The sequence below is a fragment of the Pundamilia nyererei genome, unplaced genomic scaffold, assembly GCF_000239375.1.
Source record: "Pundamilia nyererei isolate P.nyererei 1_Seehausen unplaced genomic scaffold, PunNye1.0 scaffold00048, whole genome shotgun sequence".
In the NCBI taxonomy this organism is placed as follows: domain Eukaryota; kingdom Metazoa; phylum Chordata; class Actinopteri; order Cichliformes; family Cichlidae; genus Pundamilia; species Pundamilia nyererei.
This window is the reverse complement of record NW_005187449.1, coordinates 3,584,145-3,600,356: the sequence shown is the minus strand read 5'-3', so window position 1 is coordinate 3,600,356 and position 16,212 is coordinate 3,584,145. Positions and strand designations below refer to the sequence as shown.

Genomic DNA, 16,212 nt, shown 5'->3' with positions numbered 1-16,212 from the left:
TATTTTTCTTAAATATATTTCCTGGGGGTGTAATTCCCCTAGGTGGCGTTGTCAAGTTTATTTATTTTGTTCATAACCCCGCCAACCACTTGGTCACACCAACACTGCAGTACAAGTTACTCACCAGAAATGGAGATGGAAGCATGTAAATATAATAATTACCACTGCAGCCAAAAAGAGTGCGTGACGAGCCCAGTTGTAAGTAAACTGTCAAGACTCAACTGTATACTGTGTTCGTGTTTTCCTCAGAAATAAGTTATAATATATTATAATATAATAAGTTCTGTTGGAGCAGACTGTTAACGCCTCTCTCTGTCTCTCTCTAGCAAAGTTGACCCAGACAACAAAGTAAAGCTAGTTTTCAGCTACGAGCCCAACACGGAACCCAGCTTATTAGCCAGAGGTCCCTTTACTACAGCTCAGACCATCCAGCCGCCGACCTGTTTTATATTCGCAGGGAATAGTTTTCTACACGAGATCACTGCAAAAAGTGCAGCCTTACCCACCCTTCTGTTACTCATTTTAGATTAAGATCTAAAAATCTAGTTGGTATTGGTATGGCAAGTAACCTTCAGTAATAGTAATAAACCATACAGAAATAGTACATTCATGTAGTTGTAAAAAGAATGATCACTTTAAATATACCATACCCATTTGTATCATTGCAGTGTGACAGTGGACTGATAAAAATTCATGCTCAGAATAAATCAGTACATGAAAGTTGTGACTTTCACACTCCTGTGTTGGACAGTTTCTGTTTTCCACTCGTGCACTCGTGTCTGCTTTCATACACTAATGTATCCACAGTTTGTCCTCAGTGTGGTCATGTCATTCAATTCAATCATCATTCATGTGCCCCCTTCTGATTCATGCACATGAACTCAAGACACAGACATGGTCTCATTATTTACCAGAAGTGTTGGTGAAGTTACTTGAAAAAAGTAATCAGTAACTAATTACTGATTACGTCCCCCAAAAAGTAATCCTGTTACTTTACTGATTACTTATTTTCAAAAGTAATTAATTACTTAGTTACTTAGTTACTTTTTAAAAACACGATTTACAACCTGAATAGGTGATAAAGCGATAGATCTTTCAGCCCAATTCTACTTTTTCTACATAATCCATCATACAAAATGTAAAACTTGTTTTATTAGTTTTAATCTTTTAACTTTAAGCATCAAGCAAAAATGTAATTATATGCACCATTCTCTGACTGGAAGAAATTTCTTTTAAACCTATTTAAACCTATTTTCTGCACATTCCAGCACATAATTTTTTTTGTGTGTGTTTACACTCAGTCTTTCAAATAGATGCAAGTAAAACACAGCAGAAAATAAAGTCAAAGACTAGCGGTCCTGTTGCTCTATTTTCACCTGTAAAGCAGGAGTAGGGTAGGCAGAGGTTTACCCTGGTGCAGGTGTGCCGCAGCCGTCAGTGGAAGAATCCGCGAGTTTCTCTGTGAATTTCCCATTACTTCGTAGTGCACTCGGTGCTTGCTTGGAAGTTAAGGGGGTTGTTTTCGCTGTAAAAAGAAGTTTTCTTCCCACGCACGATGGACGCTAATGTTTTTGTCACTTTTTATGGAATCAAACTCAAAGTAAGGTCAGTACTTCCACGCTTTAAACGCTGCACGCTCATACTCTCTCCCGCACTCGATCCATTGTTGATCTGCACACAGCTGTTGTCACAAACGTCGCACTTGCTTACGTCACTGTCATGAGACATTCTCGCAAAAAAAATCACGGTTTTAGTAACGCAGCGTTCCTACGGGAAAGCAACGGTAATCTAATTACCGTTTTTGCAATAGTAATCCCTTACTTTACTCGTTACTTGAAAAAAGTAATCGGATTACAGTAACGCATTACGCGTTACTGCCCATCTCTGTTTACCAGAGGGTCGGTAAGGTGACAGAACATTGTCTCTGAGACTTCAGTATGTAGAGTCCAGAGGTCCAGTTAGTGAAGAGACAGACTCTGATCTCTTCACATAAATGCTAAAACATGCATTAAACACAGTGAATTGACTGCCCAGTGTTACACTCTCAGCAGAGCTGTAAGCAAAGCTGTACATGGCGTCAGGGTGTCCTTAAAGCAGAAGCAGTGCTGAAAGAGATCAAGTGTGCACGCGAAAGCCGCCATGAAAGAAAGATCAGACGAGTTTAAATCAGACGTGTTTTCATGGTTCCGCCTGTTTCTAAACTCCTGCAGTTCCTCTCTCTGCGTCCAAATGACTTTTCTCTGTGCATAAATCATCTCTGCAGGAAACTGCAGCAGCATGCTTTTACCAGACCCCAATGTCTAACAGCAGGCAGACTATAGATGTTTACACAATAGATTAAAACCCTCATTTCTAGCACAGTGTTGTCTAGAAAGCTTGTTTTTTGTTTTGTTTATTTGATCGTAATTCTGTTTATTTGATCGTAATTCTGTTTAAAGTAGTGCGATTTTGCAGATTTGTCCTGTTCTGTGCCATTGTCCTGTTTTTGGGGAGTCTAACTTTGTTACGTCCCCCCCGAAGGGGTCTAGGCATGCGAGTGAGGGGACCAGTAACAAATGAGTCCAGAACAGAATGAAAGGAAAACAGACAGGTGTTCTTAGTAAATAACAGTCTTTATTGTAGATAATTATAACATAAGGAGCCGGCAACGCCGTATTACCAATAACATGCCGAAAAAAGGAAAAAAAGGTTGCAACAACAAAGAACACAACAACCAAACAAAAACTCCACACCACGAGGAGGCACTTCCAGGGGCCCACAAGCTCACCCTGTCACTAACAGCAGCTGGCTTTACTGCTGCCAAGGCCCACAAGCCCACACTACTCACGTAAAGCAGCTATACTGCTTCCACAATTCCACAACTCCACACTTCAGGCAGGCTACCTACACACCAAGCAGAGACACCCCACACCCTGCTCACAGCTCATCCCCAGCTTATATGACCTCAGAGAGGTGATTGCTGACTGGGCCCAGGTGGTAAGTGAGTCCAATGAGCAGCAGCTGTGTCCTGGGGAGAGAGAGAGCAAGAGAGAGACAGGGGGGTGGAGCAAAAGAGGAGGAGGTGGAGAAAAACACCACGCCCACACAAGGGCAGTATCAGGAGGCCCAGCTAGGGCCGTAACACTCTGCAAAGAGTCTGAACATCGAAGACATGCCATAACTCAGCTGAGTACAACAAAGAAAATACTCCTTTAAAAGGAAATCAGTAAATGCCCTTTACACTCCAGAGGTTTAAATCCCGTTAAAGTTCTGGAAAAGGCACCACCTAGTGTTTAGCCATAGAATGACAGAGACGTTAAAACAAATACTCGGACCCATAGCTATAGATGAAATAAACTGCATTTATTTTGAAAGGCACAAATCTGACAGCTCAGCTGTAATATTACATTCAAAGGATACATTCACTGTCACAATAATAAACACAGGTATGAACAAGAATTTTAAAAAAAGAATGAGAGGAATCACAACAAATAAGAGTTCGATATGAAGAAAAGCCGAGTTTTCTAAATGTATGTGCCTTGAGACAAAATTAAAACTGAAAAACTGAATTTCACCAGGGTTTAAATGAGGATGTGAAAATCTCTGAAAAGTTTCAATTCTTAATCCTGGAAATCACCCAGAAGCAGATTAGGATTACACATTCACATCAATGCAGACTAATTGCACAGCTGAATGAATGAAATGACAAACAGAAAATAAACATAAAAAAAATACATTCTTAAGTACAAAATGTTAAAAAAAGGATTCAAAACATGCCTGCAGTCTCATGTGGATGGTGGAGCCTATCAGCTGTTGTTTGTTGGTAGGTTTTAATGGTCAATGTCCAGTTAGTCTGGTGAGTAACCTTCTAACGGGTCAAGGTTCATTCATGGGCGGCAGCTGGCAATGATTCCAGTAAAAACAGCTCTTTAAAAGCTTTCACAAAGCAATCACAGACATTGTCACCAAACATGTTGGTTTCGACTCTGATGATGTTTAGGAGACCAAATGGAGTTTGAAGGTGCTGGTCTGAGGGCAAGTTTACTACAATGAGCTGATCAGGTGTGTTGGGGATTGGACAATCCCCCTTGCTCTTAATTTGAAAATTCATGTGCTTGTGTCGGGGTTTTTGGTACTGATGGTGCGATTGGGGTGGCTTTAGTTCTGGTTCTGTTCTGGAGGGTCTTTCTAACCAAATGGTGCAGCAGGTGAAGAACTGGATTATGAGCAGAACCAGGACCAGTGGGCATGAAAGTTGTGGGAGGAGGGACTCACTGGAGAGGCAGCTAATTATTGCTGCCTGTGCAGGTCACATGGCTATTTTAGCACAGGAATATTTCAGCTGTGCAGGATTGAACATCAGAGCCTGTTTCAGTATCCTTTCTGAGACCTTCAGAGGACACGAAGTTTCGAGTCGCCATCAGTCTTTTCAGGAACACATCAGTCAGCTCTTCCAAGGTCATTTTTTATCCTCGCTTAGAGCTCATCATCTGCAGGTGCAGGAAATGATGAGCTCTGGGCTTCATTTGTGTAGTAAAGACAGCAGGAGGCTCTGTGGGAGACTCGTCTTCAGTCATCACTCACAAAATAATCACACACAAAAAGAAAATGCAGGAGTTGGAATATTTCATGATTAAAATAATGAAGTAGAACAAGAGGTGTAGCATGGGGTTAGAACTCTTTAGCTTCTAAATATTTTTCTCTGGATTTTAAGAATCTTATCGGTGTGACAGAAGTGGGTCAGTTTCGGTGTTAGAGACCTGGAGCTTCAGAGATCAACCCACGAATGTCTTCACATGGTGAAAGAAGCACCACTGTTGCTGGACCCGTCCATTGAGCGTCGAGTGGAGGACATGTAGAAGTCGGAGGTGACTCTGGAGAAGCGGCGTGGGGCCATGTACTTCTTTCCAAGACACCACAGGTCCCTGAAGATCCTCCTGAAGTGGTTCCTGAAGTTCACTCCCACGAAGGCGTACAACACCGGGTTCAGGCAACAGTGCATGTAAGCAATGGTCTGCAACACCTTCAGGGCCATCTCCAATGTTTCTGCATCATCACACGAGCGTTCTTGAAACAAGGTGACCGTGTCGTACAGCAGCACTATGTTGTAGGGCAGGTGGCAGATGATGAAAACGGCCACAACCACCAGCACCACCCGCACCGCTCTGTGCCGCTGGAAGTTTTTGGCCTTCAGGAGGGTGACGATAATGGCACTGTAGCAGAAGATCATGATGAAGAGTGGCAAAAAGAAACCCACGCTGATCTGGGTGCTGGGGACAGCTACCTTCACCTCTTTGGCTGTTTTTGGGTCTTCAAACTTGAACTCGCAGACGTACTCAGAGGTTGAGTTCAGCATCTGGATTGAGATATCATCGTCGAATATGATTCCAGTCATGTGTGATGGCTTGTACCAGTCGTAGAAGTAGAAGGTGGGGACTGACACGAGTATAGCAAAGATCCAGACAATGGCGGAGATAATGCGGCTGTATGACAGCGAGCGCAGTCTGAAGCTGCGCCGAGCCTGGACGATGGCGATGTAGCGGTCAGTGCTGATGCAAGCAAGCAGCAGCATGCCACTGTACAGGTTCACACTGTAGGAGCCACGCAGCAGCTTGCAGGCCACCTGCCCCATCGGCCATGACCACAGCTCGTTGTAGACAATGAATGGTAGTGCCAGCACAAACAGCAGGTCGGCGATGGCCACGTTGAACAAGTAGATGTCAGTCATGGACTTGGTCCTCTTGTAGAAGGCGTAGGTGACAATGACCAGGCTGTTCCCCACAAAGCCTAGGATGCAGATGATGGAGTGGACATACGGGCCAATCACCTTCGCCATACTCTGGTTTTTTTGAAACTGACAAAACCCATCATAATCGTAGTTTTCTTCTTCATCTTTGGTTTGGTTGTATGACTGGTTGAACATCCCCGTGGTGTATGATTGGTTGAATATCTTCGTGGTGTATGACATCAAATTCTTTGCAGAGTAGACTGTAAAGGAAGCAGAGATAAAACGTCAAACTACAGCAAAGGTGTCTGATGAACTCACAGTGAAACAAAGGTGATGGCAAGAGGAAGACCTGAGGGCACACGATGAAAAAGCTGTGTGGATGCTATAGCATCTTCAGTTGGCACATTAAACAGCTCTGTATCTTCATAATAATTAAATGAGAGCCACGTTTTTTCATTTGCATCTCTTCAAACAATTAGCAGCATAACTAAGGGCAGGTTCAGGTGACCATGCACCTGAACCTGCACTAACTATATACTTTAGCACAAAGGAAAGTTTGAAAGCTAATCTTAAAAATCTTAAGTGTCTGTCTCCCGAATCCAAACTGGAAGCTGGTTCCATAGAAGAGGGGCCTGAAAACTGCATGAACTAGTATTTCATCATCCCTCGGAGACACAATGTTTTTAATGTCATTGCCCAAGAGAATTTTCTTCTTCGTCCTTTCTCAGCTCCTTTCTCTAGCCACTCCATCATTTTCCTCCATCTTCTCCTATCCCAGCATCCTCCTCTGTCACACCAACCCTCTGCATGTCCTCCTTCACTGACCTCCTCTGAGGTCTTCTTCTTCTCCTTCTGCCTGGCAGCTCCATCTTCATCATCTTTTGTCCACTATATCCACTCTCCCTCCTCTGCACGTTTTCAAACCCTCCATTTCACTCTTGCCTGTTCTTCCTACTTCCTCTCTTTTGTACATCTATAATGTGAAGAAGTATTGGTCCCAGCACAGAACCCTGTGGGACTCCATGTCTAATGCTGTGTGTGAGGACGACTCTGTTTTTTGGAGTCTATTAGAGAGAAACAACTCAAACCAGCGCAATGTTTCTTTTAACACCATTTTGTTGCAGTGAAACTCTGGCAGGGCGAGCACTAAGATGAGTTCACTGTCCAAGGCCACGAGACAGCAGAAAGTAGCCTGAGCTGGACATCCACAGACCTGTCTATGGATCCCAGACCTGTCGTCCTAAACCACCCAAACTCTAAGAACTATGTGTCACATCACATAACTTTAACCTGAAGCAGGCGTGTTTCAGGCTGATGAAACAGCATTTCAAAATACCACAGTGACTGTTGTTATTCATTAATTTAAACACTGTTTTTGTGACTTTGATGCAAACACAGTGAGGAAGCCTCACAGTGGTTGTAAGCTCCACAGTTTGTTTCTTGGAAACGTCCCGTTGTCCACTCAAATACTCTAAATGTTCCCTTTTTTCCATTGTCTCCCTCTGAGGAATCATAAGTTTTCACCTGGTCAGAAGTTATATCTCATTTTCATGTTTCTGCTGCTGTTCTCTGCATGTGTCACACTCATGTTCCTGTGCTGTAACATAATTGGATAATTTTTATGCCATCATAAACTAGGCAAGAAGCCCGCAAGGCTCCTGGCTCTCGTTTGGGTTGTGAGCTCGATGTGACAGTAAGAGTCGGCGTTTGTCAGTGAGTTTTCACTCTAGAGTGAGATGGAAACAGCTTCTGAAGAAAGTCTGGAATGATTTTTAAAGAGTAAACTTTCACATCAGACAGTGTCAGTCACAAAACTCTTTGAGATTAATAAGTGACACACTTTACAGCCTCCAGATTTCAGTGCTCACTCATGCTCTGACTCGTCCCCGCTAAGCAGCGAGTCCTGAAACCTGAACAGGACTTTGTCATGTTAAACATGTGAAAGTGGTGCAGATGCCGGCTCCCTTGAGCTGCTGCTGCTGGTAAATTCCGATGCAGACGTCCTCATTGCGGTGCCATTGGTGCACATGCCACACCGTTTCAGGTGTTTGAGCATTTGCAGGAGGTTTGCAGAAATGAGGTCAGAAACAGCGAGTGACCCACTTCATGCATGCATGGCTTCCCCCTCAGTTACTTCCCCCAAATCACAAGACGCTCCACAGCAGAATGAACACCCCCCCCTCTTCATCTTCCTTCTTCCTCACATATTCACCTTTTTATCTTCATATCAAAGATTAAAGTCGAGCAGAAAGAGCCAGGTGTTGGTCTACCTGAAAGGCTCAGGTGTGTTTGTTTATCAAGGGGTTTCCTGTAAATAAGAAAACTTCTTCCTAACCATCAGCAGCAGTTAGATGTCAATAAATGTCCAAATGTCACGAAATGCCATGTGCAGAAAAAAGGCACAAGTCCATTTAACTTAATTCAGTGTAACTTATTTTAATTTCATGTAATTCAATTTAATTGAATTTAACTTTATTTTATTTTATTTGACCCCGGGAGCAGCTTTTATTCATCATCTTTTTAATATAATTTCATTTTTCATTTAGATTTGATTTATTTTCATTTTTATGTCTCTATGATCTTTTTACCTTTGTGTAATTTATTCTTATTTATTCTGCAGTCTGCTTTATTTTATTTTACAACATGATTTTTATACCTTTAGTTTTTTAAAAACTTTATTTTTTTACATTTTGTTTTATAGTCTGATTTAGTTTAAATTTTTTTGTATTTTCTTCTGTCTTTATTATTTTCTATGGTTAAATTAATGTATTTATTTATTACCTTTTTAAACTTTTGTTGTGATTTGGTATAAATAAAAAATATAAATAAAATTAAACTGAATAATGTAGTCTGCCATTTTATTTTTGACTGTCTTATTTTTATATCTTTATTGTGTTTTTAATTGATTTCTGATTTTATTGGTGCGTTCATGCTTTAAATAAAGTTCAGTCAGGGCAGTAATCACAAGGCTGGAAATGTAATAGATTACTTGCAGTATGTGGGCAGGTGTACTAAATGCTGACCTGAGATCAGCTGCTGGTTTTCAGGAAGTTAATTACACAGACACCTGAGCAGGTGACAGGACACAAACAGGAAGTGGCCATTTCCCGCCGCTTGCACATCGGACAATTCTGCTGTGTGCGTCCTTCGGGGCAGCGCGGCAGATGAAATCATCTGAGGTCTTCTGGACCTTTCGCTTCCCCGCAGGTGACATTTGAAATACGGGAAGTCTGAGGGGAGAAATTACAGCCGAGGGCCGCTGGGAGCAGAAGTGCAGAGCAGGAACCTGAGGTATTTGAGGAACTGTTTATTTCTCCTTTAAGATGAGTTTAGCCTGCACGACACAGACGCTACATTGCTGTCCTGCGGCGGGTAATGGGAAATTTCTCTTCTGCTTGTGCAGAAATGGGAGCCAGTTGTTCAGGACAGCTCGGAGCTCGCCTCGGCTGGCACTTTTATACTCAGTCCTTCTGAGAGCAGCCCCCCAACTGTACTCAGGCAGGTCAAAGGTCAATTTCTCGTTTCAGATGCTTGGAAAAGTTCAGGCTGCAGAAAACATGTTGAACTGATTATAAAAGTTTTTATTTATTTTTTGTCAGAGTTTAAAAAACAGATTTCTTTTGTAAAAACTGTAAACAAGTTTTTTTTAACCTGCAGGTGATGGTGAATGTGGTCACGACCTCTCCTTTCAGCGCACACAAACTTTATCAGATTTATCAACTGTGTTTCTGAGCTGCAGAGACGCTGCACAGCTGAGAGACTCAGTTACTCTTTGATTAAACTTTGTTCCTGAGGTGGTGATGATTTTTGTAAATGTGTGGTTTCTGTGCTCGTGCGAGCAGCTGACGGAACGTGCCGTTTGCAGGGAAACGCCGTCTTATCGGTTCAATCTTTACAAGATAAATCAACAGAAAACGCCTCTTCACAGCACTCCTGATCTTATCTAAAAAATATCCCACATTACATCATCTGACAGAGTTTAACCCCCAACTTGCTGAAAAGCAGGAAAAACACACCTGAAGGTTCAAAGTGCCACCTCTGAGCTTCAGCCTCTGTTTCCAGCCTGAAACGTTGAAACAGTCTTCAGAGTCAGAGTCTTCTGACTGTCCAAGTCAGCGCTACAGCAAAAGCTCCGATCAGAAGACTCACAGGTGTGGTGGCGGATGATGAAGCCGGCTGCTGAGGCTGCACAGCTGAGGACGAGGATGACGAGGGCGATGATCCAACAAACACTAAACGCTGCGATTAAAGAGAAATACGAAGCAGTGAGAAACCCCAGTGTGAGCCTTCCTCTTTACCCTGCCCTCTCTGTGTGTGTGTGTGTGTGTGTGTGTGTGTGTGTGCGTGCGTGCGTGTGTGTGTGTCTGGCCCAGCACACATTACTGTGACGTCCGCTCTTCATCTCAGCTTCCTCTCACACTATGATAAAAAATGAAAGGCTGAATTTTTCCATTTTTCTACTGAAGACCCCGTCACGTCCCCTTTATTCACACTGAACCTTATTTATACCTCCTTTGGAGACAGAGCTTCATAACATTTGGGGGTCACTGCTGTAAGATTAAAGGCTGTGTGTGTGTGTGTTTGCTGATAAAAATAATTTTTGTATTATCTGTTGTGTCGGTTTCCTGTTGTGGTTCCTCTCGTGCTATCGGGGGTTAAAACTGTCATAGCAGCATTACACATGATTTATTGTTTATAGTTTTGTTTCACCTCAGATGACTCTCAGACCATCAGTGACGTTCAGACTCTCAGCTTTAATATAGTTCTGCATGGACCGCTCAGCATTACAGACGTGTCAGGAACATGTAGTAACACAGTCTATGGCATCATTACATGTTTAGATTTTCTGTAAAATTACAGTGTAATTATATTTACATACAAACACATGCTGTAAGTAAGCTTTGCCCGTGTATAAACTAAGAACATCATTATAAGCTCGCATAGGCCTGCAGGTTTATTCTTTATTGGGAGGGAGAACAGTTATTACCACGTTCATATCTGTAAAAGAAAAGCTGACATCCATCATGCACAGCAGCAGAGTAAATATTTAATAGAGATGTAAAAAGGAAGATTCCCTCCGTAACGCGGCACACACCCTGAGGACAGACCTGCAGGGCCTGGAGAAATAGTTTGTTGCTTTATAAGAAAGCCTTCCTCAAAGCCAGAACATCTTACTATTCATCACTGATTGAAGAAAATAAGAACAACCCGAGGTTTCTCTTCAGCACTGTAGCCAGGCTGACAAAAAGTGAAAAAAAATGACTCATAATCATCTCAGATGTAACATTACCTACAACTACTTTCAGTACCATTGATATTCATTTAGAGTCTTTCATTTAGAGGCAGTATCAACAGAATGCATAGCATACATTTTCACTGCTATGCAGATGACACCCAACTTTATCTATCCATGAAGCCAGATAACACACACCAATTAGTTAAACGGCAGAAATGTCTTAAATACATAAAGACCCTAATGGCCTCTAACTTTCTGCTTCTTAATTCAAATAAAACTGAGGTTATTGTTCTTGGCCCTGAAAATGTTAGAAATATGGTATCTAACCAGATTCTTACTCTTGCTGACATTACTTTGGCCTCCAGTAACACTGTGAGGAACCTTGGAGTCATTTTTGACCAGGATATGTCCTTCAATAAACATATTAAACAAAAATATAGGGCTGCTTTCTTCCATTTGTGCTATACCTCAAAAATTAGAAATATCCTGTCTTAGAGTGACGCTGAAAAACTAGTTCATGCATTTATTACTTTTAGGATACTTGTTGTTCCTAGAGTATTTAAAAGTAGAATGGGAGGCAGAGCCTTTTCAGGCCTCTCTTCTGTGGAACCAGCTTCCAGTTTGGATTTAGGATACAGACACTATCTCTACTTTTAAGATCAGGCTTCCTACTTTCCTTTTTGCCAAAGCATATAGTTAGGGCTGGATCAGGTGACCATGAATCCTCGCTTAGTTATGTTGCAATAGGTGTGGGATTCCCATGATGCACTATGTCTTAATAGGCCTCTCTGCAGTGAATGACACTTATTAATCTCTGGCTCTTTTCCACAGCGTGTCTTTTATCTTGTCTTCCTTCTCTCACCCCAATCGTTCGTGGCAAATGGCCGCCCCTACCTACCAGTGACCCAGCAACACACTCAGACAAAAACTGGTTCGCCCGAAAGACAAAACTCCTAAACACAAACTTAACAATGTGGTGTATGCTGTACAGTGCAGCAAGGAATGCCCAGACCTCTACATTGGAGAGACCAAACAGCCACTTCACAAACGCATAGCACAACATAGAAGAGCCACCTCCACAGGACAAGACTCAGCAGTCCATCTGCATCTTAAGGATAAAGGACACTCTTTCGACGATGCCAATGTTCACACTTTGGACAGAGAAGAAAGATGGTTTGAAAGAGGAGTGAAAGAAGCCATCTATGTCCACTGTGAGCGACCATCTTTGAACAGAGGCGGTGGTTTATGACAGCGGTTCCCAACCCCCGGGCCTTGAACCGGTACCGGGCCGCGAGAGTTGAGGCTCGGGTGTGAAATGTATGGTATTCAGGGTTTTTATCAGTTTTTAGCATTATTTTGTTATCGTTTTGATCGTTAACTCGGTTTTCCTGGGTCTTTTCACGTGTGTTATGAATAAATCTTCTTTTTTTTCGGTACCGGTACTAGTTTTATTTTGTTGTATTTATCCGCGACACATTAAAGGCCGGTCCGTGAAAATATTGTCGGGCATAAACCGGTCCGTGGCGCAAAAAAGGTTGGAGACCGCTGGTTTACAACACCAACTCTCTGCCATCTATAATCCAGTTTTGAGATCCCTTCCCAGACGACTTAACGCCCACTCACATCCTGGGCCATCTGACCTCAGGAAATCACATGATAGGGTGGGGCCAGGTTTCACAGTGAGCTCACCCGAAACCCTGGCTGATTGGGACCCACACCCGCTTTCACACCTTGGCTCATGTGATTAGGTAGGGGATCATCAGGGGGTCCTTTGTCCCTCTTTGGGAGGAAATTCCCACTGGGTTTAAATCTGGGACTCTTGACCATTTGACCTTAGAACTGAAGAAGCTTCTCGGATGAGAGGTGAAACGTCTTCAAGCAACTTAAAGAAGTCCAGAGGCTTTTCTTTCCAAGCTCCTTAGACTACGATGACCTGGATGACTGAGAACCTTCACAGACAGAGGGCTGTCAATGTTAACGCCGTCATCACGATTAAAGCGATTAGAATTTTAAACGCAATCAACCCATGTGGAGCGCAGAATGACCAATGGTCTGAAATACGTTGACAGAGACATTTCAGGGATTTTCAGTCATTCAGTGCTCCAAATTGATTAATTGCGTTAAAAATTCTAATCGCGTTAATCATGATGACGGCGTTAACGGGTTAACGTTGACAGCCCTACAACACACACAAAAACTGAAGACATTATGATATAAACGTATAATTTGCACTGATGTGTTTTCTAAAATCTATCCCACACATGTACGCGAAAAGTGAGCACGAGGGCCCTCGGTGTGCCTGCTTGCTTCTGATGCTGTGCTGAAGTCTCACAGGCAACTTGTCGAAAGAGGAGGGGGCAGGCTGCTTCCAAATAGTGCACCTTTCATTCAAAAATATTGTCAATCCAAGCCCATTATGCATTAATTATTTTTCCTGCGTTGTGTGAATTCCTAGGAAGAAAAAAAAACCTATACAGTGTGTAGGTCTATTAGCTTATGTTGTGGGTGTTCATACTGGAGAGCAAAATTACTGATCGAAGATGTACAAGAAAAGGTCAAAGCAATCAGGTCCTCGGTTTAGAAACAAAACAGAAAAGGAGAAAGAAGCAAAAGATACAGGTAAGCAGATGTGTCTTTGGAAGGTATTATGTAACATGAAACAAGATAACATTCATTAGTAGTGATTGGGAAAACTTGTGTTTACCTTTGTTAGCCACTTGGCTATGATAGTAAAAAGTAGACAGACAGAATACACTGATGTGGCTTATTGAATCTTTTGGACTGTGTTCAGAACAATATTAATTACCCATTAATTGCTGATTTGTCTGCTATTCTCAATGTGCGATGAAATATAATGGCTGTTTGTTAGCCATGTGCATATTCTCTCTCTCTATATATAAAATATTTATCTGGGTAAATTCAGTTTGGTTCCGACAACAGTTTTCCATAATAACGTATGTTAATATACAATCCTTAATATGTTTTATGTGTGTGTGTGTGTCGGGGGGAATGGAGGGTGGCAGAGGGAGTGTTCGCCCAGGGCACCAAATAGGCTAGGACCGCCCCTGAGTAAACCAGAGTTTTAAAGTCTGCAATGCCTCTGAACAATAAAATCAGCCCCGAGCACCGACAACCTCTCACCCTGCTACATTTTCACTGAGTAATGAGAAACAGTCTCTGTTTCTGCTTTTTACTTATCTCTGTTTTATTTACACACACACACACACACACACACACACACACACACACACACACACACACACACACACACACGGAGGATGTCTTGATTTATGAACACAGAGCTTTATTCTTCACTGAGACTGTACAAGCTTAAATATCAGGATACAAAGAAGAGGTGCATGATGGGAGGCTCAGCCGACGTCCTCCATGTAGTCGGCTCCATGACTCTGACTGAGCTGAGAGATGCTGACGTCCTGAGTGGATTCATCCACCTGTGGACAGAGACAGAAATGAGCCTGAGGCTGCAAGTGGAGCTACAGGTGGAGCTGCAGGGGCATGGTCTCACCTTGTCGCTGTGGTCGGGGCCCTCAATGGAAACCTCCTCGATCTCCTCGCCGATGCTCAGCTCGCTCTTGGAGAACTCAGAGCGGTGACTAAACAAATAGAAGAAGAAAAGTAAGACGATCCTCCATCTGCCCAGCCTGACTGCAGGACAGATATCACTTTAACGCAAAACATGACAGTGGCTCTGTGGCACTGCGGTCAGCAACACATCTGTCCTCTGTTCCTTCGAGCTGAATCTGAACAGCTGCTGTAAAGGTCTGGAAGGTTTCAACTACTTTCTATTTCTATTTATTTATTTATATAGCACTTTTAATTACAACAGTGGTGTTGACCAAAGTGCTGTACAAACATACAAATTACACAATAAAATAGCAATATCAATTAACATCAATACCAAATAGCTAATAACAAATAAATAAGTAAATAACTCTCATGCAGAATTAAAAGCCAGTGAGTAGAAATGCGTTTTAAGATAGGATTTAAAAAGGTTGAGGGTAGGAACCAGTCTAATGTGGAGAGGCAAATCATTCCACAATTTAGATGCCACAACTGCAAATGTACAATCACCTCTAAGAACTAGTCTTGACCTTGGTGTGCCCAAGAGCAAAAGCTCACCCGATCTAAGAGCTCTAGGGGGCGTATAAGGCTGCAGTAGGTCTGACAGATACCCTGGGGCCTGTCCATTCAGTGCTTCATAAGTCACCAATAAGGTTTTTTTAAATTGATTCTAAAACGTACATGGAGCCAGTGAAGCGATTTGGTCATAGCTCGGGAACAATTCAAAAAAATTTGAAAAGTCTTGGATAAAATCTTTATGGTATTTTGGAGGTCTGTAGACTGCTGTGACAAGTGTCGGTCGAGGATGCCCCACTTCAAACCACAGAAGTTCAAAACTTGAATAAGAGTCAGTTAAAACCTGTTTGGATGCCTGAATTCCAAAATCCCTGAATTCTGACAGCAGCAAAAACGGTGAAGCGTTAAAATCACAGCTGTGATGGTAAACACTGATTTAATCCATCATCCACATCAGTGATTACGACGCAAGAAAAACCACAAAATACTTTTCCTGTCAATGTCTAAACTCTGGTCTAACACGCTTTTACGAAACATAACTTCATTTTGCCACTAGATGGTGCTATGACTGCCGTTAGCTGTGTTCGGGATTGGACTTTCATCAGACATCTGGAGCAGGCTGGATTTCTCAGTGAAAGTTCAAATAAAGTACTAAAGTAATAAAGTACAAACACGGTTCCATAGAAAACATGCTCTGATGTAATAATAACAATAATAATAATACTAATAATAATGATGATGATGATGATAGCGATGCGTGGAGCAGATCCAGCAGCACCTTCGAAGTGTGAGTGCTCGACTCACAGATATCACAGGAACATCAGACCCTCTGAATCCTCGTGAATAAAAAGGACGTGAATAAAAACAAGTGTGTGTGTGTGTGTGTGTGTGTGTGTGTGTGTGTGTGTGTGTGTGTGAGAGAAACTCACACACTGGTACGTACCTGTTGAAGTCGTCGTCGTACTCGACCTCGTCATCTGAGGGAAAAAAGTGAAAACCTCGTTAATCGTCTGACTTCATCCAGTTCAGAGTCAGGGTGGTTGAGGACCTATTTGTTTGTTTGCATTTTATTTACAGTGGGGCAAAAAAGTATTTAGTCAGCCACCGATTGTGCAAGTTCCCCCACTTAAAATGATGACAGAGGTCAGTAATTTGCACCAGAGGTACACTT

General features: G+C 42.4%; 2 protein-coding genes across 5 annotated transcripts in view; both read right to left on the bottom strand.

Moving 5' to 3' along the window:
- Positions 1-2,632: 2,632 nt before the first annotated feature.
- Positions 2,633-10,873, bottom strand: ccr6a (chemokine (C-C motif) receptor 6a). Its single transcript, XM_005732810.2, has 2 exons — positions 9,724-10,873; positions 2,633-5,967 (listed from the first exon to the last, which is right to left on the bottom strand). Exon 2 carries the CDS (start codon positions 5,945-5,947, stop codon positions 4,772-4,774), a length of 1,176 nt encoding a protein of 391 aa, XP_005732867.1. The 5' UTR covers positions 5,948-5,967; positions 9,724-10,873; the 3' UTR covers positions 2,633-4,771.
- Positions 10,874-14,226: 3,353 nt separating this feature from the next.
- The window catches only part of cep43 (centrosomal protein 43), a 28,424-nt gene continuing 26,438 nt past the window's right edge, over positions 14,227-16,212 (bottom strand). For all 4 annotated transcript variants that reach the window (XM_005732806.1, XM_005732808.1, XM_005732809.1 and 1 more), the window contains 3 exons: positions 15,985-16,018; positions 14,470-14,557; positions 14,227-14,395 (listed from right to left, as the gene is read on the bottom strand). In XM_005732806.1, the coding sequence (XP_005732863.1) occupies positions 14,315-14,395; positions 14,470-14,557; positions 15,985-16,018 (203 nt within the window). In that variant the 3' untranslated portion in view covers positions 14,227-14,314. The remainder of the gene's footprint in view (positions 14,396-14,469; positions 14,558-15,984; positions 16,019-16,212) is intronic.